At 40.4% G+C, this 26,938-nt stretch overlaps 1 protein-coding gene across 1 annotated transcript; it reads right to left on the minus strand.

Annotated features, from left to right (window-relative positions):
* Positions 1-22,367: 22,367 nt before the first annotated feature.
* On the minus strand, positions 22,368-26,593 carry LOC122562698 (frizzled-10-B-like). Its single transcript, XM_043715784.1, has one exon. It carries the CDS (start codon positions 25,482-25,484, stop codon positions 23,715-23,717), a length of 1,770 nt encoding a protein of 589 aa, XP_043571719.1. The 5' UTR covers positions 25,485-26,593; the 3' UTR covers positions 22,368-23,714.
* Positions 26,594-26,938: the final 345 nt, after the last annotated feature.

The raw sequence follows: 26,938 nt of genomic DNA on the forward strand, positions 1-26,938 counted from the left end.
CAACTCTCTGAAGAGTAACCCACCCAGACCCATTCCCCTACCCTGTATTTACCCCTGACTCATGCACCTCACCTACACATCCCAACAGGCAATTTGCACGGCCAATTCATCTAACCTGCACAACTTTGGACTGTGGGGGGAAACTGCAGCACCCAGAGGAAACCCACGCAGACACGGGAACAATGTGCAAACTCCACACAGACAGTCGCCCAAGGCTGGAATCGAACCCGGGTCCCTGGCACTGCGAGGCAACAGTGCTAGCCACCGTAGCATTCAACGCAGAAATAAGGACATTTGCAGATCAGGATTGTTCTTGAATAGCATTGGCTCATTTCTCATTCATTGGCATATTTGCACATTTCAAAGTTGCATTATTGAATGCTCGAATGTTTTGACTGGGTCAGACTCGCTTTAACTGCTTGAAGAATGTTAAAGGATCGTATTGAAAATACATTGTGATTGAATGTGGTTTTCCAACATCAGCAATGAAATTGCACTTTCAGGAATCAAACATATTGAAATTCCACCTTCCTGCAATTTCCTTAACTACAATCAAAACATTAGGCATTTTACGCATTTTACAAGAATAGAACAAAATATCTCACTGAAAAAGTACAAAACTTAGAATTTTCAAGAGAATAAAACTTCATGAACAGCAGTTTAATTATATTCTGCAAACATTTCAAAACGGGAACTTTGTGGAACGTTTGTTGAAACTGAATACCTGAAATCCTGGTGTATACACTCCACATGGTTAACCAATACATGCACCAATCTTAGACCTAGCAGCCAACCTGAGAGAGTGTAAAAAGAAAATTATGTCACACAGGTGTCAATATCTTTACAAAAGAAGTGTTTATTCTAGTCTGTCTTTGCTGCCTTTAATTACTTCTTGAGCACAACAGCTCAGAAGACCCCGTGCTCAAAGAACTAATCTCTCTTCATTGTACAGATGTATGTGATCACTGTACTGTCCATACCACTTGTTAAATTAAAAGCAAAAAGATACATCAGATACTTGGGAGGCCCCATGACTTTAAGATTAAGATATAATAAACTAGATTGCTCATTTTGCTTTCTGTCTGTTACAAGTTTTTAACTTAATAGAAGTTAATTGTTTTGACTACATTCGGCACTGGAATTTAAAAAAAATAATTCATGGGATGTGGATGTCTCTGGCTAGGCCAGCATTTACTACTAATCCATAATTGCCCACAGGGCATTTAAGAGTCTACCCCACTGTTGTCAGTCTGGAGCCACATGTAGGCGGCAGATTTCCTTTCCTTAATGACAATATCAGTGGTTACACCATCACTGTTAGGCTAGTTTTTCATTGCAGAATTTGAACAATTCAGTTCAAACTTCACCTTCTGCCCTGGTGAGATTTGAATCTATGTCCCTGGAATGATGGTCCTGGCGGAAGGTTCTAGATTACGAGTCTTGTGATATTAACAACATGCCACCATCTTGCTGTAGACAGTCCAGCAATATTTTTTCAAAGATTGACTCACATGCAAGATCATGAATCAGTCTGGACGGAAGACGACTCAACTCTGAGGTGTTTTTCACCATATGACCTGCTAACAGTTAGTGTCAATGCTGGTAAATGAAGAAATGACGACAGTGAGAGAATGGCCATAGAATCAGACAGCATTTACAACATAGAAACAGGCCATTGGCCCTAATAAGCTGATGCTGTGGTTTTTGCTCTGCATGAGCCTCCTCGCACCCTACTTCATCTCAGTCTGTAGATGGAACCTTCTTTTCCTTTCTCACAAATGTATTTATCCAACGTGCCGTTAAATGCACCAAGCATCCCATTGGCAATCATATCCTGCCAATGTGTTACTGTTTTTTGGAGCGAAGAGGAGAAAGCCAATGAGGAGAATAGATAAAATGTTTTTCTAGAATTTTCAAAGAACATATGCATTATTTTTTAAATGGGTGATTGCATGGCTTCAGATAATCAGGTATTTTCTTGATCCTGCTGTCACGGATTAGGAAAAGATTTGCCACAAGCTGAGGATGTCTTTTTGCTCAAGGGTCATAATCTATTATACTATTGGCGGAATCCCCATCTGCAAACAAACAGCCCTCAATAACCTCCAGAAAAATTGAAATTCTGCATCAGGACAATTACTGACTAGTAGACATCATGCCTAATCCTACTTTCCAGCTTTGGATCCATAATCTCATTGGTTATTGCCCTTCAAGTGTTTTTTAAAATATTTTTTGCCTCTACCATCTTTGTCAGTCAATAGATTCTGGACTCACCCCAGCCCCTGGGTGAGAAAGATTCTCTTCAAACTCCCTCCAACATCTTCACCTACCTGGAGATGAAGACCTCAGCCCAGAGAAATACGACCTTCCTCTCCACTCCATCTTAGTCTCTTGTGATTTTCTAGTCTGCAATCAGAATATTCCTCTGGCTCCTCTGGTCCAAAGCAAACAGCCCCAGCCTGTTCAATCCTTCCTCAACACCAAAATTGTTCAGTGCAGGCAATATCCTTGTAAATCAACTCTGTGTACAATCACACCTTTCCTAGCATGAGGCAGAACTACACAAAATATTTCGGCTGTGGCCTAACTCATGTTTTATACAATTGCGGAATAACTTCCCAGCTGCTGCCATTCTATGCATTGACCAATAAAGGCAGGTACGCGATATGCCTTCATAATCACCTTATCTATCTATCCAGCCACTTTCCTGGAGCAGGGAAAGCCAGCCATACTGTGTCAGTGCTTGTAACTAACTTAAAAGGAAAGAAATGAGACTTGTTAGGGTCCAGGATGGAGAAGGGGATATAATGTACCATCATTGTCGGACATAATGCTGCCAATGCTGAAAGCACACAGCACCTTATACACTTGAAATCTTTGCAATTTTATGGTTTGATTCATTTCAACTTTTTTACAAATCAGTTTATGAGAGATTATGTTTGGAAATAAATTAAGAAACAATTCTGTACAAATTAATATAAATCTAAATATTTCAGCAATTGTAAAATAAAACTTGAAAATCCATACAATTTTCATTCACAAATAGCAGTAGGTAACAAATAGTGAAAGAAAATCCAGAGAAAATCAGAGAAAACATGCATCCTGATGAGTGCTGTGTAAAGTGTGTATACTTCCCGCTTTAGGCCTGGGGCCAGATTTACAGTGAAGTAGCTAAACTGCACTAACATTTATAGTGACCTCCAATTAGTGACCTTCTGTCATGGCTTAGTGATGTACTTTCAACAGCTCTACCCAAAGCTGCTTATAGCCATCACTAAATCATTAATAATTAAGGTGACTTGCTTAAAAAGAGCAAGGTAAATAGAACAATCTTCTCAGCACTTCCCCAATTGTTCTTGCTAACTTACTTCATGCTGATTATTTGGAAGGGTACAGTGACCATTTTGGACAGGAAGCTATTCCCATCTGCTCCCCATTTTCTCTCCTCCTCAGTGGGAGGTAGTGCTTCAGGTTCTGACATAGTTCTGCTCCCAGTGATAGCTGACACATGCAATCCGCTTTTGAGAATAAAATGATAAAGTCTGTGCTAACAGTCTTATTCATCTGTGGTGTGCACCACAGACAAGCATGATCCTGTTTTAATGTCTCTTTTTTACTAAGAGATGACTGGAGTGGAGATTTTCGCAGATTGTTTCCTTACTTTGACCCCAAAGGTGCGTTGCTGCTAATTGTTGCATACACGATGTTAGCTCAACAGTGATTTCGGACTTAACCTGGGGTATTCTTGTGCTGAAAATTTCAATACTAAAGATTTCCTGCTCGTATGGATACTGATCGCAGATAATGATGTACTTGAGCAAGATAGAAGGCCGAGTAATCTAGACTATATTCTTTACAGTGTATATTTCTGAGATATGATCTCATTGACGAAAGAACAAGGCTCTGAAAAGGCGTGAGACAGTAGATGCTGAGAACCTGTTTCTGCCAGTTAGGGAATCTAAAACGCAGGGGCATGGTCCTAGGAAAAGGGACCAATCATTTACAACTGAGTTCAGAAGAAGTTACTTCACTCAAAGAGTTGCGACTCTATGGAATTCTCCAGCTCAGAGGGTTGAGGATGCTCCATCATTGGGTATATTTAAGGTAAGGATAGACAACATTTTTGGTCTTTTAAGGAATGTGGGGAAATGGGGGAGCAGGCAGGAAGATGGAGTTGAAGTTCAAGGTCAACCATGATTGTATTAAGTGATAGAGAAAGGTCAATGGGTCTCATATAATCTACTCCTGCTCCAATTTCTTCTGTTACATTCTTATGATTGACCACAGAAGCTGGAAGATGCTTTTACATTACTGAACATACCCATGAGCATGCTAGCTTTCCTGTAATGGTGTTTCACTCTGTTTATTCCATCCATCAATTTGGCAGCAGGCAGACAGCCTGCATATCAGCATCACAAAGTGTGGTTTTGCAGACCTGGTCAGAGATCGGGACAGGTCTCTTTAGCTTACACATAGAAACTTCTTCCATGGTTAAATCCAAAACACACTTAAATAGTACTGACAAGAACTGTTTACAATTGTCATCATTAACCTTTGTGGCTGGAAGAAAGGAGTGAAACTTTCCTCTGTAAAAAGTTTCTTTTTTTTCAATAGTAAACGAACCAAGTCGTTTAATCTGAGGCTGTCCAAGTGAAGCATGTAAGCATGAAAGCTCACAAAGAAGGAACCAACAGAAGCTGGATAAACTAAAAACTAAGTGAAACTCACCAATATTTTACATAATTTATGATAGATTAAAATATTTATTAGCTTAGATCTATTTATTAGAAATTCACCGATGATCCTCAGACAGCATCTTCCAAAAGCACGACCACTCCTATCAAGAAGGAGAAGGGCAGCAGATGTATGGGAACACCACACCTACAACTTCCTCTCCAAGTCACCTACCATACTGACTTGGAAATATACTGCTGTTCCTTCACTGTTGCTGGATCCAAATCCAGGAATTCCCTCCCTAATGACATTGTGGGTCAACCGATAGCACATGGACTTTAAGAAGACAGCTCACCACCACCTTCTCAAGGGCAACTAGGGACAGGCATAAACAGGCCAGCCAGTGACACCCACATCCCATAAAAAAATGAATAAAGCTTTAATGTTTGGGATAACTCTAATGTTGTATTTAATGTGTTTCTTTAAATCAGTTTCATTTGAAAATATTTATCTGAATGAAAACTATATATTATCTGGATCACACTGATGGATCATAGTCACAGAGTCATAGAGATGCACAGTACGGAAACAGACCCTTCGGTCCAACCCGTCCATGCCGACCAGATATCCCATACCAATCTGGTCCCACCTGCCAGCACCTGGCCCATATCCCTCCAAACCCTTCCTATTCATATACCCATCCAAATGCCTCTTAAATCTGCAATTGTACCAGCCTCCACCACATCCTCTGACAGCTCATTCCATACACGTACCACCCTCTTTGTGGTAAGGTTGCCCCTTACAGCTCTTTTATATCTTTCCCCTCTCACCCTAAACCTATGCCTCTCTAGTTCTGGACTCCACCACCCCAGGGAAAAGACTTTGCCTATTTACCCTATCTATGCCTTTCATAATTTTGTAAACCTCTATAAGGTCACCCCTCAGCCTCCAATGCCCCAGCCTGTTCAGCCTCTCCCTATAGCTCAAATCCTCCAACCTCAGCAACATCTTTGTAAATCTTTTCTAAACCCTTTCAAGTTTTGCAACATCTTTCCGATAGGAACGTTTCCATTGAGTTTCTCTAATTGAGAATGATTTTATTAAATCCTACATTGCACTGAGCCTAAGCACGAGTTAGGATTTGTGAATTTAATTTCAATAGTATATGATGTGGGCAGCAATGGTCAGCACTGCTGCCTCAATGCACCAGGGACTTGGGTTCAAGTCACCCTTGAGTGACTGAATGGAGTTTGCATGTTCTCCCACGTCTGCATGGGTTTCACCTGGTGCTCTGGATTCCTCCCATAGTCCATAGATGTGTAGGTTAGGTGCATTGCCCATGTTAAATTGCCCCATAGGGTTCTGGGATTCCAATCAATTAACAGTCCAGGCCACATGGGGGGGGGGTCATCATTACTATTATTTCATCTGCAGTCTATGCATGCATCACAGATGACTGGAAACCTCTTTTTCTTGAGCAAACAGATTGAGTACTTTCAGCCAGGTTGAGGCAGATTGCAAGATTCCTTCAAATCCATGCGGATGTTGACTGCATCGATTCATGGGGGATTGGCACATGCCAGTACTGTGGAAAATGGAAGCTATATTTTTGGGATGATCTTCAAATGAACCTTGGTGAGGCCAGTGTTCTGTTGAGTTGTAACACTAGAGCTCCAAATTAAACAGTGCAGGCAAGGGATCAGAAACCCAAAATACCATGAACATTCTTAAGTTGAAATTTCAAATTTTTAAAGAGAGCAGATAGGGCCCAAAATGGCCACAGATGTAAATTAAGTGGCTATCTGGAGAAAGAGAGATCTGCGGAACGTCACACATGAAGATGTGAAGAGAACTTCGAACAACAACCCCATGAAAGGGCGAAGAGTAAAGTCAAAACAACTTTAGTAAAACAAAGTAACTACAAAGATAAGGAAGCATGATGTGCCCTGCTCGACAACAAGCCAACCCCTGGGGATTATGTCCCAAACTGCAGATACATCTTGTGCTTTTCTCTTTGAAGAATACACAAGGAAAATAGTTTTAAAAAGCCATATTAAACTCTATTGCAATGTGCCAGTAGGATTAAAGTTCCCATGTGCGCTAATGGATTAAGGTGTGTACTAGCCTGAATTTGAGTATTGTGTGGTGTGAAGGTCACAGTCAAAGCACTCTCTCTTGGTTATACTTACGTTGCAGTGAAGGGGAGTCTGTCACTCTGAGTCCTAGAAGTCAGCTAACCTGCTAACTAGACAATAGAAGATAGGGCAATAAAAGGATCAACTCTAATCATGAATGTTGGAATTCAGTCATGATTAGAAGGAATAAAAACAGAACTTCAACTTGCAAAACCAAGGATCTTGAAATTGATGATTTAATTACCAGTGTCAATGCTGCTATGCACCTACACTGCCATGATGTTTAACCATCCGCTGTTCACAAACAGCTCAGAGACTGGACTGTACATTCTTTTTAATATTTACCTTTATTGGATTCCATTCTCATTTCTGATCTGCGAGCATGTGTGCTGCATTCCTAATTCTTATGTTTAATAATTAATATACGTATGCTTTGCAACTCACTAAAGTCTGTTTAAATTGGTTCCATTTAAAACACAAGTTAATTTGGGTCTGGGAGAAAGATATCTACAAGTGATCTGCTTTTAAATTAACCTCATTGTGACCAATGAGGGGCCAGTTAAATAAAGAATAAATTTATCTCTTCTCACCTAGGAGTTTAATTATTTGGAGTATCCCATCTGGCTGTAACAATGTGGGAAACCTTGCCCAGGGTCTGGGTTTAAAACTAATTTGGGAAGATATGATAAAGTAAAGAGACAGGATGATGCAAGAGAGCAAAGTACAACAAGAAAAATGATTATCAAAGGTTTGCAGTGAGAAACAGAGCATGTAAACATATAAGTGTACTAGCAGAAAAGGCTAGGGATCACAAAACTGTAAAAAGACACAACCAAAGGCTCTGTATCTGAATGTGCATAACATTCATTAGAAAACAGGTGAATTCACAGTGCAAATAGAAATAATTATGTGTGATCTGGCAGTGACTACTGAGACATGGCTACAAGATGACCAAGGGTACATGGCATTTAGGAAGGAAAGAAATTAGCAAAACTTTTGAGGGGTAGCCTTGTTAATTAAGGATGACATTGGAAAAATAGAGAGCAGTCACCATAGCTCTGGACATGAAGATGTAGAATCAGTTTTGGGTAAAGATGAGAAATAATTAAGGTAAGAAGTGGTATAAAGCAATCATACGGCAGGGGATATACAAGTAGAAATAGCAAGTGCTTGTGAGAGAAGTGCAACGATAATCATGAATGATTTTTCTGTACATACAAACTGCTATAGGGCAGGTTAAAATAAACTCGATCATGTACAATAAGATGCACTTAATTCATAACCTCATCTTAAAGGTGTTCTTCAGTAATATGAATATCCTATTCAGTTTGAGAGAGAGAAAAGTGAAAATAAGGCTATTTTTCAAAAAAAATAAGGACAATTATTAAGGTATGAAGACAGAACTAGTTCAGCTGAACTGAGAAGTTGGGTTATGTGAATAATTAAGGGGAAATGCAGTGGCAGACCCTTAAGGAGATGTTTAAGAATACTCAGAAAAGGTACATTCCAGTGAGAAGGATCATGTCTAACATAAGGTTGTACCATCCATCCATAACTAAGGAAATTAAAAATAACATCAAATTGACAGAAAAAAGAATATAATTCCACAAAGTTGAACTACATATCAGAAGATTGAAAAGAAAGGAAAGAGCAGCAAAGAATTGCTAAAATGTTAATAAGGAGGGAGAAATTAAGCAGGATGTAGTGGGGTACTCTCCAGGATATGAGACAGAGTCAACATAGTTTAGTGAAATTGAAAAATATACTAGAATTCTTTTAGGAAGTAATGAGTGATGTGGACAAAGGGAAAGCAATGGATGTGCTGTACTTTGTAGGGGAGCTGTATTTGAACTAAAAACAGAAAATATTGTTCAGCATGCCAGGCAGCATCTGTGGAGGAAAGAAACAGGGTTATCAGGATGACTTTAACAAAATCCCTTATTCAGAGACACTTAGTCCTGACCATAGAAGACTGTTCCAGAAAGAGGGAGCACACAGAAAGTCTGCTCCCTGATCTTCCTCAAACTACCCTCTTGCTCACTGCCCACTCGCTTCCAGGATCCCCATCCATCACATTGACCATGATAACCCTTTCTGTCACTTGGCCAGTGCCATGCTGGAAGACCAAAGATAGCCCACTTTGAGTTTTAAATGGACTGAAATATAGCATGATATGCAATTCTGGTCTCCTTCCTATCGGAAGGATGTTGTGAAACTTGAAAGGGTTCAGGAAAGATTTACAAGGATGTTGCCAAGGTTGGAAGATTTGAGCTATTGGGAGAGGTTGAATAGGCTGGGGCTGTTTTCCCTGGAGCATCAGAGGCTGAGGGGTGACCTTATAGAGATTTATAAAATCATGAGGGGCATGGATACGACAAATAGACAAAGTCTCTTCCTTGGGGTGGGGGAGTCTAGAACTAGAAGGGCATAGGTTTAGGGTGAGAGGGGAAAGATATAAAAGAGACCTAAGGGCAATTTGTTTACGCAGAGCGTGGTAAGTGTATGGAGTCAGCTGTCAGAGGAAGTGGTGGAGATTCATACAATTGCAACATTTAAGAGGCATTTGGATGGATATATGAATAGGAAGGGTTTGGAGGGATATGGGCCAGGTGCTGGCAGGTGGGACTAGATTGGGTTGGGATTTCTGGTCTGCATGAAGTTGGACCGAAGGGTCTGTTTCCGTGCTGTCTACGACTCTATGTGAGGACTATATCAAGTGCTATTGCATTGGCCTTCGAGTAGTGAAATGAATAGTTGCCTAACTATCTAATATGTCAATTGTTTTCCACTTCGCAGTATATTGCTGCAATCTCCAAACAATACAATAGAGAGCAGAGCAGGAGTGCCGAAAAAATTAAGATTAGCCTGACTTCAGTCAGGTTACTTTTAATGCCACATTTACACTGATGATCAGAGGTCAGAGTGAGCTTCTCTGTCCCTGTATTGATTTCCTTCTGCCTCCTTCATTCACCCACCATCTGTTGTGCCTAACGCATGCAACACAGGGGGAGGGGAATCACCCAGACACATGCACAGAGAGCTTCTTCTGCTGCACTCTTACACAGACAACATCTGACGCACACTGTGGCCTCTATATTCAACTGAAAATCTTGCAGCCGTCATGCTGAGAAACATCTGTGTGAGCTAGGCAACTCCTCCCAAGTCAACATTGCTCCATGGCCATGCAGAAACTGAGTCCAACAAAGGCAGTATCTAAAACTTGCGTCAGGAAGTGGAAGTTTATATTCTGATCAAGCGTAAGGATAAATCATAACAGTTTTTGTTATTTACATTTGCATTTATAATGATTCTGGTTGGAGCTGAGTTTGATAGTATTTATACCATGGCCTGCCAATATTTTAAATCCATTTACTTAGCTATGGAGGCAGGATTTCAGTACAGTAATATTGAGTCAGCACACTGCTGTCTCCTGTTGCTTGGAGATACACAAAGCATGTTTAGAGGCTTTCTCTAGAATCAGGCCAGCCCCTTATTTACATTGTTCATGATATGGATTATGGCTGTGTTTGTGCATTTGACAGGAAGGGTGCTGGATTTTGTTTCTTAGGACAGTCACAAATAGCCAATCAGAAAATATGCTGGCAGCTTGGAATCAAGCAACCATTTTATTGGGTGCAAGCTGAAAATGAATATTTAATGAACTTCAGTATTGTCTTCTGCTTCAACCGTTGACTTTAACTGAAAACTATAACATGTAACCTGCCAGAAGCCAGATTTGTACCTTGTTAGGGAAGACAGGAACATTCAACAATTAATAGAAGATGTTGATCTGTTTATGGAGACAAATGGGGAAAATAGGATTCACTGCTTCTTCTGACCCTATCTCTTGCACTGGGCTTACACTATTATGCAGCAAATGTTCTTGAACCTGACTTACCTCTAAAAACTTACAAACAGAAGTTGCTGGAAAAGCTCAACAGGTCTGGCAGCATCTGTGGAGAGAAATCAGAGTTAACATTTCGGGTCCAGTGGCCCTTCCTCAGAACATGTTTGTTTTTGTTTCTGATTTAGTTCCACAGTTCATTTAGTTGTCTCCACAGACTGTTGGAAACTTATTTATCATGAAAGTCAAAACTTCATAAAACTGCATTTGCATATTTGGAGTTAAATTTTCTTTCAGATAAGTAATGGTTTTTTGGGGGGTGGGGAGGGTGTCAATCAAAGTACCTGATGAGAACCATTTGATCCTGGTGCCTGTCTGTTCCAGGAGAGCAATTTAGATCAAACATCCACTTCTTTCTTCATTTGCTTCATTCTAGAGTACAATTACACCCCAAATTTACAAACCAATGACAACAGTCACAAAGATTGAGGTAACAGGAGGCATTTTCAGTGCAGCAGGTACAATGAGATCCAACACACAGCAGTAACATTACACAGTGAAGCCCAAGTATCACCACTAACTGAAGGAAGTGATAAAGGTTTAGAGTGAAGTGTACATGTCACCTTTCACAATGGGCACAGTGAGGAGTAGAACATGTAACTGCATTTTTCCTGTACAAGATTCTGAATTGTTTTGCCCCGCAGAAGATGAACTTTGACAGATCTGGATTAGATGGAATTTGAAAGTCAGCAAAAATTGGATGGATATGCTGGAAAAGAAATGTAATGCTCATTTTGAACGATCAATGATGTATCAGGCTTGCAAAGATCATGGGGGGAGGGGGGGGGGGGTTGATTAATTTGTCATCTTTGGGCCAAAGTCTTCGTTTAAAGACATTTAGAGATCAGGGTTTGTTGATTTAAGAAAGGGAACTGATATAAAATTATGGAATGCACAGCACATCCAGCATCAAATCAACTCAATTGGTACAGGCTGTTCTTAACATTGGCATGATCACTTTATTTCTCCTTAAGATGCCTGACAACTTAAATAACAATTTTCAGGATGAGAATTAAGTAAACTGTATATAAAATTGCCAAGTCTATAGCCCACTATCAATGCTGGAAAAGCTAGTACTTGACCCTTTGAGGAATGCAGCAACAACTTTGCCATGGGCTACAAATAGAATTCGAATTTAGTTTTATTGTCACGTGGACTCAAGAACAGGGATACAGGAGTACAGGAGAAAAGTTTACAATGTCACCATTCACAGTGCCATCTTAGCTACAAACTACCCAGATACAAAACCTTAGGCAAACATTAGCAAAATAGAGAGATAAGAAATACTGCATTGCAATATTAATTCCCCATTTTCCTCTCAGTACCCTATTTATAGATTCTGTCGCAGGGATTTTATGCCTGAATTTCAATGGTCAACTTTTATATATTGTTACCATCTGCAAAAAATCTGCCTTTTCAATTCATTAGTCTTCAAAAATGTCAAGTGGAAGACTTGTAACCAAAAGACCCTGACAATTAAACTGTGGCACACGATTCATGATTACTGCTTAATATTTTTAAAACATCATGATTAAGAAACACATTATTTAGCAGACTGATGTGTCTTTGTTATATAATTAACATTACGTAATGGATTCATAGTAAATGACTTCTGGAGTGTTCAGTAAGCTAATAGGAAGTCTGAGTGTCAAATGCTGGAGAGAATCCTTTGGAACACTTTTACTAATTGAAGAATTCCTCTATTTCTTAAATAAAATCCAATCTTCACTTAATATTTGCTAAATATAACTGTAAACAATTGACTGAAAGTAACTGCAGGTTATTAAGTAGTTTAGTTTTAGTGTATTGTAGTTTTATGTCCTTTGTAGTCTCTGGCAGCAAAGATTGTCAATGATGTTGTCCCATGAGGAAATAAAGAATCAATGAGAATAATAAACCATCCATGGTTAAATAAGGAAGTTAGAGACAGTACCATATTGACAGAAGAGGATTACAATGCTGCAATAAGATGGGAACAGTTGAGAAACCAACAATGTTATGACTGAAAAAAGAAAAACAGAACCAATTTGGAATCTGAGAATAAACCAGCAAGAAATTTTTAAAAAGACAATAAAAACTTTTAATATTTTATATAAAGGAACAGACTAGCTAAAGTAAATATCTGTACCTTTAGAGGATGCGTTTTGGGAACTGAACTAGCCATATAAAAACTCTGGCCATAAGGGCAGGTCAGAGACGAGGAAGCCTGCAGTAGGAAATTCACCTCATGACTCCTCAAAGCCTGTCCTCCATCTAGTCTTGCCTGGATGCTGTAGCTCCAACATTCAAAAATTTGATATACATCCAGACTAAAGCAGCCTACTTGCTTGGCACAACATCCACAGGCAGTCACATCCTCCATTACCAAGGCTCAGTAGCTGTAGTGTGTACCACATCAACAAATTGCACAACAATTCTCCAATGCTTCTTAGATGCACCTTCCAAACCCATGACCACTACCACCTAGAACAACCAGGTGGAGCAGTGAAGATTAAGAAATGACTTTATTGAGGGGTTAAAAATTATGAACAATTTTGACAGGTTAAAGAAGGATATTCTATTCCCACTAATTGGTATGTTAGTAACTAAGGGTCACAATTTCAAGATTGTCAGCCAGAGCTACGAGTGAGATGAGGAGAAAAGTCTTTACTCAGCCAGTTGTTGCGATTTGGGATACGCTTCCTGGGAGAGTTGTGGAAGTGGATTCCATGAGGGTTTCAAAAGACAGTTGGATATATCTTTGAAAATGATGGAGTTAGAGGGCTTAAGTGATAGGGTTGATCAAGGGGATTAGCTATCTCTTTCAGGAGCTAATACAGGCATAAAAGGTCGAATGGTCTCCTTCTGTACTGTAATATTGTGTGATACTATGAAGGGCAGCAAATACATGGGAGCAACTTCCTTTCTGAGTACTCACCATCCTAACTTGAAAAGATATCACTATTCCTTTAGTGTCACTTGGTTAAAATTCTAGAACTTCCTCCCAAACAGCCTTGTGGGTCTTTCTACACCATATAGACTGCAGCAGTTAAAGAAGGCAGCTCACTTTGTCAAGGGTTATTAAGGATGGGTAATAAATACTGGCCCAGCCAGTGGCATCGGCATCCCAAGAATGAATAAATACAATAACAAAAATAATGATGGAAAACAAGGAATTAGCATATTTTGAAGAGACATTTTATTTCTTTTTTCAAGATAGAAAACGTAAAAGCATCTTAAGAATAATAGAAAATAAGGAGAAAACGTTAGGGAGGAACTTGAAACAATCACTATCACAAGAGAGAAAGGTACCAGGAAAACTGGAACTAAGGACTGACAAATTCTAGGACACGATGATGTACACCCCAAGGTCTTAAATGTAGTGCTTGTGGAGATAGTAGATACATTGCTTGTAATCTCCCAAAATTCATTGGATTCTGAGTTAGACAGATATTTGACAAGCAAGTCTAGAGTTATAGGAATAAGCAGGAGATTGGAATTGAAGCCATAATCAGATCAGCCACGGTCTGTGTGAGTAAGCGGAGCAGCTCCAAGAGGCTGAAATTCGTACTCCTGTTACGAGTTTTTATGATTTATAAGAGGCCCATTCCAGTACTCAGGCTTGGGGTCATCTGAAGTCAAGCAAACAAATACACTTCAAAACAGTCGAGTAAGCAAAGGACAGAAATTTTGAACAGAGAGTGCTAAAAATGATGAAAGCATGATGGGCTGAATGGAATCCATCTGTGGTATAATTCCCATGATTCTACATTTTATGTCAGTGTTTATGCTCTCTTGTAGGTATTGTGACCAGGTTATCTGTACTCACTACAAAAGCAGCACATGCTTACCAAACCTGATTTCCAGGACAACATCAGTATAATGGATAATCGTAGCCTCATTACATGCTAAATCAGTAAAACAGTAAATCATTGCCAATGACAATGCTTCATGCTTCCCTAAAATTACTGATAACCCAGTAAGTTTACAGTTTTATTAGCTGAGCCATATAAATTGGTGTGAGTTAGTGTAAAACTATTAGTTACAGACATTATAGTTAAATGCTTGCTAATATAGAATTTAAACATTGCTAAAAGGAGACTATACATTGAAACTTTTCTTCTTGCACTCATCAGAACAAGGATGTAAGAAGCAAGATTTGAACAAAAGAGACACCATTTTATACAACATGAGAAGAGGGTGCTGAGTGCACGAAGAAAAGTCTCAACTTCGAGTCTCCTCTTAGCAACATTACTGTTACTATCAGTGACCAGAGCTGAGGTGGCTCAGTGGCATAGGTGTGATTAGCACTTCCAACTCACAGTACCAGGACCTGGGATCAACTCCAGCCTCGAGTTACTGTCTCTGTGGAGTTTGCACATTCTCATGTCTGTGCGTATTTCCTCTGGTTTCCACCCACAGTTCAAAGATGTGCAGGTTAGGTGGTTTGGCCATGCTAAGCTGCCCATAGTGTCCAGGGATGTGCAGGTTAGGTGAATTAGACATGAGAAATGCGGGGAGGGGTAGGTCTAGGTGAGATCTTCTTCAGAGAGTTGGTGTGGAGTTGTTGAGCTGAATGGCCTGCTCCCATATTGGAGGAATTCTAGTATTTCTAGGGAAAATTAGTTGGAATTCCCTGCTGACTGTTTTTCAGCAATCCTAGCTGGAAGTGTGACTGTGTGTGCATGTGGACATGGGATGAAGATAGAATTTGACTTGACTCACAATTTCCCACTGAGTGAATTAACCTAACAATGTTCACGATCAGCACTCAGAGGGAAATACTGAAGGATGTAATTGATTCTCAGCAAGAAATCACTATTTTCAGAAACGCGAAAAATTTTCACTTAAATAATATTCTAACCTAAGACTGAGGGGATTTAATGTGAAGTTAACTAGAACGCATATTTACAGAAAACAAAATGATGACTTTTTATAGGCACAGCTATCCAAACATTTCTGTGTTAACAGCAGTTGTTAAGGTCAAGTTTGTGAAGCTCTTATGCCTATCAATGCCAAACAATATACTAAAAAGATGGCAAAGTAGAAAATTGCAATGCTTGTGCTGGAGGCTATTGTGCCTTCAGAACATACTTTAATGTTCATAATCATGTAAACAACATTTCGCTATCATAGCACTATAAAGGCATTTTTGTGAAACATTCCTGAAGGAGTGCTGAGGTAAAATAAGTAAAGACCAATGTGCGAGCTCACAATAAACTAATATCTGCTGAAAAATCGTACCCTCAGTGAGTGAACTAAGCTTTAAAAACAGCTTTAGAAACAGCTCAGAACTGCACTTGTAATACAAATAAAGTTCATCATACTTCATGCAATCAAGGCTGACTCTGCATTTTGGAATGGAGTGCTTTTCCTCTAAGTACAGGTTCTGATTTAAGGAATGTCATTGAGAACATCTAACTCCACTGTGGGCCAATATATTTTATACACAAGACATGACTTTTAAAAGTAGTTACAGAGTAAGGTTTGTCTATATCAATATCCTTGCATCAGTCTTGAAAACACATTGGTGATTCAGATTCATGCAAGTATAATGAGGCCATCTGCATATAGAAAGAAATGTATCTATTATACATTACTTTAACTACGTGTAAAATGCTGTCAAATAATCTCCACTAACAGTTAAAACAATTAATCCTGTCTGTGCCAGTTTAAATAGTGATACAGTCTTGACAGTTCTAACAAGGGACAATGGCTCATTTAAATATTTACTTTTGTAAAGCAGAAAATAAAATATTTTATGCTACCCTATGACTAGTCAGGACATTTAGGATAATTGAAAACTGATGGTAACTGATCTAGTGAAACTTAATTGATTTGAATTATATTATACTGTTTAAAGGTAAACTCAGTGGATTATATAGGTCAACCGAAATCAGAGAGTGAATTATTCTGACCTTTAGCTCACTGGTGAATGCTACTCTTAACTTGTTTTCAATATTCTTTTTCTTTGGTGAATGAACAATAAATCTATAAACATCTAATTTATAAACAGGAGATGGCCATTCCACCCTTTGACACCACTGTACTATTCAATAAGATCATAACTGATCTGACTGTGGCTTCAACTCCACATGACTGCTCCTAAAATCATTGAAGCGGAAGACATAAATTGTATGATTGTAACCTTCACAATCCCACATTTCTCCATGATGTACGTAATCATTTTGGGTACAAATTTGAGTATTGCTGAAAAAAAGACACATTTTGTTGAAGTTTTTCATCTTGCACTTCTTAGGACAATTTGCAAAAACAGCAGAAGAAGAAAACAACATTTATACAGCAAGTGGTTGACTCTGATTGGTAGTTTTTCAAGTGGATTCTGATTATTGACTGGAACATTCTCCAAGGCAAACAATGACTGATAGTTAACTGCCATGATTTTCCATGACATCTCAACCAATCAGATTTGACATGCTAATCAATAAGCATGTCCTCTGATACAGTATAAATGCTATTTATCGTTTGCTTTGGTATTTATTGTGAATTGTCCTGATGAGTGCAAGATAGAAAGCTTTGACAAAATGCAACTTTAGCAATACTCAAGTTCTTCGAGGGGTTTACATTCATTTAAATCTGGGCTCTTAAGCATCTTCATGGACACAACTGGTGACCGTACTGTCAGTTGCCTTAGACCTAAGCTTGCAAATTCTGCCTTAAACCCTCCATTTCTCTTTCCTCTTTCAAAACACTTTTTTATAAACATATCCCTTTGACTGAAACCTTGATCACTAAACCCAACATTCTCTTTTATGACTCAGTGCCATATGGAATATTTTATCATGCTAAATTTATTATTATAAAATATAATAACCAGCGATATATTTTAATACTTCTGCACTATTGTCAATTCAATTTCCACTCCAGAGTCTTAAATATTTGACCACTCCAATGCAGCACAATTGGCAAGTGCTGCATAAATTCACCAGATTACATTCTGAAAGGGAAAAGGACAGTTGTTCCTGTCACGTTATCTCCATCTTTATCTCTCAACCAACAGCATTAAAACATCATGGAAACCCATTTTATAAAATGCAGACTTAGGAAAAAAAACACTGCCAAGACTGTATTTCAGCTTTCCACCTGGGTAACTTATTCCTGGTTTGGTGGTCAACCATTCACCCACTGATCCAAAACCAAAATACCACCAAAACCACACTGATTGATTGGCAATGACTCCGGAAAACTGGAAATAAGATCAAAATATGAATGAATCTCAAATGTAAACTGGTGGGTACCGGCTATGGGAGCAGAGCCTCCTCACTTTACTTGCCCGGGTCTATCCAACATAGAATAATACTGCTCAACCTCACTGAGGGATTGCTACACACAAATAGTCAATATCCAGTTCCAGGAAGTCGTGAAGATTATTTGTGGGGAAACAGGCCCAACACAGTTTGAGTGGCTTCCTGCACTAGTCCATCTGAACCTTTGATGTTTGTTGGGCAAATATCTCTCTCAAAGAACATCACTGGCTGATAGCAAACAAAACACTCTCACTGACCTCAAGAAGGAAACCAATGCACCTATCTAGAACATAGAACATCACAGCATAGTACAGACCCTTTGGCCCTCGATGTTGCGCCAACCTGTGAAACTAATCTGAAGCCCATCCAACCTACACTCGTTCATATGTCTACCAATGACCATTCAAATGCCGTTAAAGTTGGCGTGTCTACTACTGTTGCAGGCAGTGCGTTCCACACCCCTACTAGTCTCTGAGTAAAGGAACTACGTCAGACATATGTCCTCTGAAACACCATTGCCTCCTACTGGAACACATTTCGCCCTCTACAAACATCACAATGACACACTTCTTGGACAGCTGCAAACATCACCAGCTGTTAGCTGGTAACTAGCCTGAGTGACAAACTCACCTTCCGCAGAATGTCTGGATAGCCCTCACAATTCAAGGATGTGCCTGGGAAGATTTGATGAGAGGAACTGCTAAAACTGTGAATATGACTATCCAAATCAGACCTGAAAGATCCATTCCTTGTGGCATCACTGCCATTTAACTGTGCCAGCTGAGGCCTTTAAATGGATTGCTAACGTCAACATCAAATTATAACTATTTCTCCAGTCATGTGAACAACTAAAACAGATTATCTAGTCATTATCTAGTATTTATGGAACCCTATGTGCAAATTTATGTGCAAATTTCTGTTGCTTTCCCTACATTTCAACAGTGAATATTCTTTAAAACTACCTCTCACCTGTAAAACACTTAGGAATTTTCCAACGCCATGAGAATTGCTATATACAGTAAATGCTTGTTCTCTCCAGTTTTGTTTCTCCCCATGTTTTCAAGCAGTTTAATGCATTTTTCCACTGAATAGCAATCATTAGAGTGATGCGATCAGTATTCTTAGCAAATATTCTGTTTGCTACTTCGTTTGGTCTTGCTGGCTAACACTGACCGGACACTAGCTTCTTCATTAAATACATTTGCTAACCTACCATTCACAGGTTATAAACAGTAATTGCAAACACATTTCAATACTCAACTCCAGTAACACTAACCATAACCTGATGTAGGTAAAAACACAGCAAAAGCTATTTAGTATTACAATAAACTTAAAGAAAGTTGGAAAAGTCTTACATTAACTTTACTGTGTAGCAATCCTGAATCCATTGTATTAAGAATATCATTGCCTACGTTTCAATGTTGGAAAATACATTTGTTTTACATTTCAAAATAAAGCTTCTGGAAAAATATTGAAAGGACACAAGATTTGTAAGCACCAGTTTGATCAGAACAAATTACTAACCAGAGAAGAGGCAAAAGATTTGTTGTTGCACAATACAAAAGTAAAATAGCATAAATATTTTAAATCTTTGAAAATACTGTAGTGATAAGGTGAGAAATCTATAACCTCATATGGCTTACATTTTACATTATCCCTGTTGGACATATGGACATAAAGGAATATTGGGCTTCATTAATAACAAGGACCATCAAAACCAAATTATCTGCTGATATCCACTACTTAGTCTTCACATGATCAATGTCTAATTAGCTGACATAATGTCTACTCAGGGTATCGTACTATCGCATTAGTCACATTCACATGTAGAGTTGGGAGCATTCAAAAACACTACATAAAAGAACACACAGAAACTAAAAACATAATCAAGAATGTCTTTATAGCCTGCAATACTGTTCTGGGCATCCTGGCTATAGTACTGGAGTAACAACTGGAGGTTATGAGTGCAATCTGTAAAACTGAATTTGTTCAGTAGAATTGTTTCTGTACATGCAGCAGAAAAGCCTGACAACTAGAGTTCAACTGATTTACAAATGTCCTTCAGGGAAGGAAATCTTTTCTTCTATTTTATACAACCTGGGTGACTTAGTCTCATTTAATGCAGTTAAATGAGTCTTTTTGAAGGGGCCTAAACAATTGCTATGTACTTAGGGCATTCAGGGATGGGCAATAAACATTCACTGTCCACACCTCAGCTCAAATGAAAACGTTTAATTTGATCTGCTCTGAAGAAACATCAAAACTCTACTTTGCATCCTTGAACAAATTGAAAATTGGATTTTTTTTTCATACTTACTCTATTTTAATGACATTTAATCTTCTATGAAAAAAATTTCAATTTCTACCCAGAAGTATCTTGAAACAGTCACAAATAATATTCTATTTATAAAATTACACTTAACAGTACGACTAGGTTGAAGTATACATAATGACGCGAACTTGGTTTGTTCTGATACTCCATTTTTAAAACTTACTTTCATAATCACAGCTGTAACATTTTTTAATTTTAAAGGTACCAATAAAATTGAAAGAACAGAAAAAACCCAAGTTCAAGTGGATATACATCCATTTTTTGATCCAAGCTTTGGAATTGCAATTTGCAACTTGCTTTTACAAAAAACATAAAAACCAATTATTTAATAATCAGCGTGCAAAGATCATCAGAAGTTGTCACAAAACAATGTACCTCACAAGATTAGCAAAAGAAACCTGCAGTTGTCTGCTATTCTTGAAAGGTTATGGTCTCCATCTGAGGAGGAACTGTAGCGACAAACTTTGAAGGGGAAGGGCAAAGATTGTTAATATTTCAATTGCATTAAAGTCATATGCAATGATCTTCTTCATTTGAATTTCTTTCAAATGACTGATCATTTATGTACAAGCAAAAGAAATAGCTATTTATTTTGTGTATGTAGCTGTCCTTTAAGGTTGAACTTATTTGGAATACGCTTGCAAAGGCTGTAACTTTCTGATGGATTAATTTAATTCTGTTAAAATTGACTCTTTCTTTTCAGTCGCAACATTTTAAAGTTAATTTTAATTGAGCAAACAATTCTGGTTTAAAAACTGGGATCTTGCTGTAAGGTAAAATGGGATGGTAAAATCACCAAACCTCAAACAAGAAACACACTGCTCGTCGAGGTAATGAGGACCTGCTGGAAGTTGTACCAAGATTTTTTCTTCCAGACAGGATCTGGCAGTGCCGGGAGGGAGGCAGCTGGCTTCTGGCTGATCTGGATTTCCAAACAGGTGTTGCTGTGAGCCTTCAGGCCACGGGGCTGTGGAGATCTACTGAACCTGTCAGGTCTGATCAAAGGAAGCAGAAATACTGTCTAATCACAATCACTGGCCTCCAAAAGGGCTGGCTGTTTACAGCACGCAACGTGGAACAGATTTTCGCCTCATTAAAACTCTGTACATAATTTGTTATCATTGAATGATAATTAATAGACTGCACATTCCACTGGGGTTGGAGAAATACAAACACTCCCAGCAATGATGGAAATAATCCACACTCAATACTGCCGCTGAAAAGTGACACTTTCTTTGTGGCCTGGTTGGGATATTGGCCCAATCCTTTTGTTTATGGGTTCTAGTTACCTTGTCAATTCCAAACTTCTTTCTGCAAAACAATCCCTTCCCTAAACCATCCATGTGAACAGTGACATTTTTGAGAGGGCAAAGAGGTCTGACTAAGATAAGTTGATAGATCCAAACAAACTAGAGGGCAAAAAAAGACCCAAAACAAACTCAGACAACAGTCTCTTTCATTCACTCCAACTACCTTGACAAGTTCAATGTATATATTTACATAGGCTGGAAATATAAAGGCAGTCCTTTCAAGAAGTTGGTAGGAATTTGGTGAGAGATAAGGCTGTCACTCGCCCTCACCCTCAGCCTGTTATCTATAACCTCATATAGCCTCCTGTTTCATGGAAAATCTGGCAATGTCACAGTTTCCTCACATTCCACCTGGGTTTCCATTTTTTTGACTCTCCTCCATTAAGTGACAAGTCTGAGACTGTAGGAGCAAAGAGTTGCCACTGATTCTTCCTAACATTCTGTAACTCTGGTGTTTTAAACCGTTTTTGAATTATATGACATGTCAGCTCTTTAATTACAAGGACTTCACAGAGGTTTGTGTTTCCTGCAGATTAAATCAAGATGTTTCTTGCCGACCATTCACCGTTCCCTTGTTGCAAATCCAATTAAAATAATGCATGTGAGTTTTGTTACTGTGTCATTGTGTGAGGCACTCAACCAACCAAACACTGCAGTTAAACACAGTAAACCCTCCCAGTGGATATGACAATCTTCAGTCCTCTCAAACTGATTGCATTTTAAAGCGAAAGTTTATTTCTTCACAAAATGTGAATGTTAGGGAATTTCTTTTTAAAAAGGTGCTTGTATCTGGTGTTCTATATTTCTAACAATATATTAAAGGGTACTTTGTTGAGGCTGTTCTTCACTGTGATAAATGTTTGTTTTTGAAGTGGCAGAATCTCAGTTGCTGAGTTGCTGTATTTTGCTCTAAGCAACCCTTAGGAGTGGTAATACAAATCAGCATAGTTTAATTAACTTTACAGCTGGGCATTTAGTAAAACACTATCCCTTTTTAAATATTTTAAAGTATGCCATTATGTTATAGTCAATATAAAATGGAACATCACAGCAGCTCCAATTACTTACAACTTTAATTAACTAACGTCACGCAAATTCTGTTCACAACAGGTCTGACCTGCCCTTTTCTTTAATATTCTGCCTTCACGTAGCAGCAATAAATCAAGTTTAGCAGGCAGTAGCTTTGCATTTTAACCCCAGGCACTGCCTTTCTAGACAGTTTGCTGTGAAACGATTGCTTTTTAAGAATTGTCCATATTCAGCAGATTTCTTGCCAAACTAAAGAAACATTTTATTTTATAAAATAGACAAACTTGACAACAATTATATTTTACAAATATATACAAATGTCCCAATGTGCTTCACAAAGCAAGTGAAGAGCTACAAGATCACAGGGGCTCCCTGTCCACACAAACTCTTTGTTTTATCTAGTGCTTGTTGATCTATTCATGGCTAGAATTAGCTTTACAATAAGACGAGTCGATAAGCTTCGTGGGTCTCTTTGAATCGCCCGTTTACAAATCAGTTCAACTTGTCTGACACTGGCCTGATTTCCATCAGAAAGCAAAATGTGTCATTAAAGAACTTCTGTCGCCCATACCTCTAAGTTCTTTTGTCAGAAGAAGATTCTTTGTGAGCCTTTTATCTGCAGCTGATTGTTGAAAAGAGAGAGAAAAAGAAACTATTGCACATTGTTAAAACTGCCCATCTTCAGCAGAATATTGCTTATCCACAAGATACTGAATCTTTTGAAGAGACCCTACTTATCCCTGAAGGCTTCATTTTAAAAGGTAAATAGTTGCTGAGCTGGACAAAATATGATGATTGAACTGTTAAGTCAATCCAGAATTACAGCAGAACACATGCTGTGGGAGCACACACATCCCTGATGATTTTGAGCTCCAAACGTTTTAACCTTTATTTGAACCTCTGCATCCAGCCCAAGTTAGCAGTGCTGCCAGCAATGGAATCTATTTTTCCTTAACATTGTCACTGTAGGCAAGTTGTCTTCAGATTCCCCGTTTTGGGTCATTTGCCTCCTGGACCAACCCTATACACAAACTAAGAAGGGGAAAAGAGATGGACAAACTCATGTTCGGGGCAATACTCATTTCAAACACAAGTTGGTGGGAGTGCGGGTTCATATTTCCCATGTGCTTTCAAAGGAGGTTGAGCTTTTCCGTAGGAGACCCCACTACTGCTGGTAATTACGCTGGCAGGTTTCCTGCGGACCCTTCTTCTGAATCTTCTGCTGCAAATGTTCTGCCAAGACTGCAGGGTCTTGGAACTCCAAATCCACATGCCGCTGGTGATCCCCACCACCAAAAGCATGAATATCTTGACCATAAAAATCTCCACCGCCGGGATGGAGCTGCTCATGGTGCAGTCCAGAGGTTTCGAATTGTTGCCCCCTTTGCATTTCTCCCGCGTTGCTAACAGCTTCCAATAGTCCATGTTGAGGCGCTCATACAAATAACAGGCGATGACACAGGTGGCGGGGACAGTGTACAACACCGAGAAAACACCTATCCTCACCATCAGTTTTTCCAGTTTATCCGTGTTCTCACCACCTGTCTTCATGACCCTCCTGATGTGGAACAGCGCCACGAAGCCAGACAAAATGAACGAAGTGCCAATGATCAGGTAACAAGCCAGCGGGATGAGCACAAAGCCAGTCAATGCATTGACGTCCATGCTGCCCACATAACAGATGCCGGTCAGCTCATCTCCGGCCACACGCCTCATCACCAGGATGATGATGGTTTTGATGGCAGGGATTGCCCAGGCGGCTAGGTGGAAATAGCTGCTGTTGGCTTCGATGGCCTCATGGCCCCATTTCTTGCCGGCAGCCAGGAACCATGTCAGTGTGAGGATAACCCACCAGAGGGAACTGGCCATGCCAAAATAGTAGAGGACCAGGAAGACGATGGTACAGCCGGTGCTCTCCAAGCCCTCCTGGATGACATAGAGGTGGCCACTGTCCCTGTCACAGGCAATGCTGTCCCCTCCAGCGAACAGGCGGATGATGTAGCCCACAGAGTAGACACAGTAACACATGGACAGGAAGATGATGGGCCTCTCCGGGTACTTGAAGCGCTGAGGGTCGATCAGGAAGGTGAGGACGGTGAAGGCGCTGGAGAAGAAGCAGACCAGCGACCAGACGGCGATCCAGACGAAGGCGAACCTCTTGTCCTGAGCGGCCCAGTAAACGTCCACCGAGGGGGAACAGAGAGGGGCGCACGACGCGCTCTTCTCCACCCGGTGGAACTTGTCGTAGTTCTCGCAGGCCGCCTTGGAGGGACTCTCATGGGAGAAGGGGAAGAGCTCCTGGGGGCTGCTGCCTCCCCGGAGGTGGGGCCGGTAGACGGGCGGCAGGACGCTGGAGCCGCGGGGGGCGTCCTCGGAGCCGTTCCTGGGCGCCTCCATGCACAGGTAGTTGGGGTCGTTCTTGTTGGGCAGCTGGCTGCAGTCCAGGGAGTCAGGCCAGCGGAAGCTGAACTGCTCCATGATGGGCGAGCACTTGAGGCGGGCTTGCTCGCACATGACCCGGCAGGCGGGGATGGGCATGGAGACCTCCTCGGTGCACATGGGCGCGTACAGGGAGCACAGGAAGAACTTGAGGTGAGTGTGGCAGCCGTACTCGACCAGGGGCGCGAACTCGTGCAGTTTGATGGCCGCTTCGCGCTGGTCCTCATGCCCCATCAGGTTGGGCATGCGGGTCATATTGTAGCCGATGTCCCGGCACATGGGGATGTCAATGGCCTGGCATCTGCCCTCTCTCTCAGAGCGCTCCGATTCGATCGAGCTGATCGCCAGGTTGCCCAGGATCGACCACCACCAGGTCAGGGTGTACAGGCAACTCACTCTGATCAGCCGTCCCATCTCAAACCCTCTTCCCCCCTCCTCCACCCAACTCCCTTCCAAACCAATTAGTACAACCAGCCGCTCCAATCGTCTCTCTGCTTAAACTTTTTCTCCCATTCAAACTTGTCCCAGAGCTTGACTTCAGTGATGCAAACCCTGGACAGCAAAGCGAGTTCTCCGAACAGAAGGTTCCAACGACAAAAACTGGACAAAAAAGAAATCCGGGGGGTGGGTCGGGAGCGATGGCTGTTTCGGCGTCCCCCTCCCCAGCAAAAGGCAAAATAGTCCCAAGGATCCGTAAGTGTGTCCTCTCGCTTTCACTTCAAAAGGGCTGGTTCCCGTGCGCTGGTGGGACACAGGTAGAAAGGAAGTAAACACACACTCTCTCTCACTCACTTACAGAGGCAGCTCTCTGACTGGCAACTGTGAAGTGAGCTAAGAGGGGGCGGACCGTCTCTGAGACTCGGGCGAAAAAAAAGAGCAGCAAAGAGAGAGAGAGAGAGAGAGAGAAAGGGCGGGGTGGGGGGCGGTGTTGATCATCAAAAGATTGGCCAAACAACCACTCGGGCGCCTGCCATTCATCTGATACTGACTGGATTTCCGCCACTTTGGTTGAGGGAAATGCAGAAGCAGATATTCTCTCACCCCCACCCATGACCACTCAGTGATTTTATAGCTTCCTTGCGCGAAAGTGCGTTCCTATCACCGGGAGATGGGTCGTTCAAACAGACAGCGTGAACTTACAGGCGGTTACAGCCAGAGAAACCACAGCGTTGGAGACCAGAGCCTGGGCAAAACGCACAAACTCCTGATGACCTGATATTTAACTTTCAGAAAGTTTGAAATGCCGCAAGCAGCCACCTCGCTTCCCCACCTCAGCTCCATAAATACAAAGGAATAAAACATCAAGATCAGTTTGCAAACTTAGCAACTTGGATCTAAGTTGATATTTCGCTATTAAAAGTTATTCACCAAGGACCCAGTCCTGGTCAATATCCTAGAATTTCGCTGTTACGAAAAAAGTTGCTGACTGTAGCCTTTTATTATTGTGTTTCTTTAAAAAGTATGTTTATTCAGGCATTGTTACATTTGCAAAGCTGCATATTTCCCCAGAGTATTTATCTTTCTCTTAACAGCTTCCTATCTAAGCCAGTCAATTCAACTGGAAAACCATCGGCTGCCTACAGCACAGCAGCATCTCAGAGAGAGAGAGAGGTGGAAATCAGCCACTGACTAAGATAATTCTGTTGCTAATAAATGAAAAGGCTCTTTGATGCCTGAAGCTGAAAAGATATTTTTTTTGGGTCGGGATTTGAAACCTCTGCCTTTATGCAAATAGCAGGATCCCCGCTGGATCGCTCCGACAGAGACGGACCCCCGGCGACTGGTGTTACGGAGAATTGCAGGAATTTTATGGCTGTCGGTCGCTGGTCTTTTCTTCTTTTGTGTTCTTTGAAGAATGACTTTAGACA

The sequence above is a fragment of the Chiloscyllium plagiosum genome, chromosome 25 (assembly GCF_004010195.1).
Source record: "Chiloscyllium plagiosum isolate BGI_BamShark_2017 chromosome 25, ASM401019v2, whole genome shotgun sequence".
NCBI lineage: Eukaryota > Metazoa > Chordata > Chondrichthyes > Orectolobiformes > Hemiscylliidae > Chiloscyllium > Chiloscyllium plagiosum.

Coding starts and splice junctions, on each gene's coding strand:
- LOC122562698 (XM_043715784.1), bottom strand. CDS start 25,484: ATGGGACGGCTGATCAGAGTGAGTTGCCTGTACACCCTGACCTGGTGG.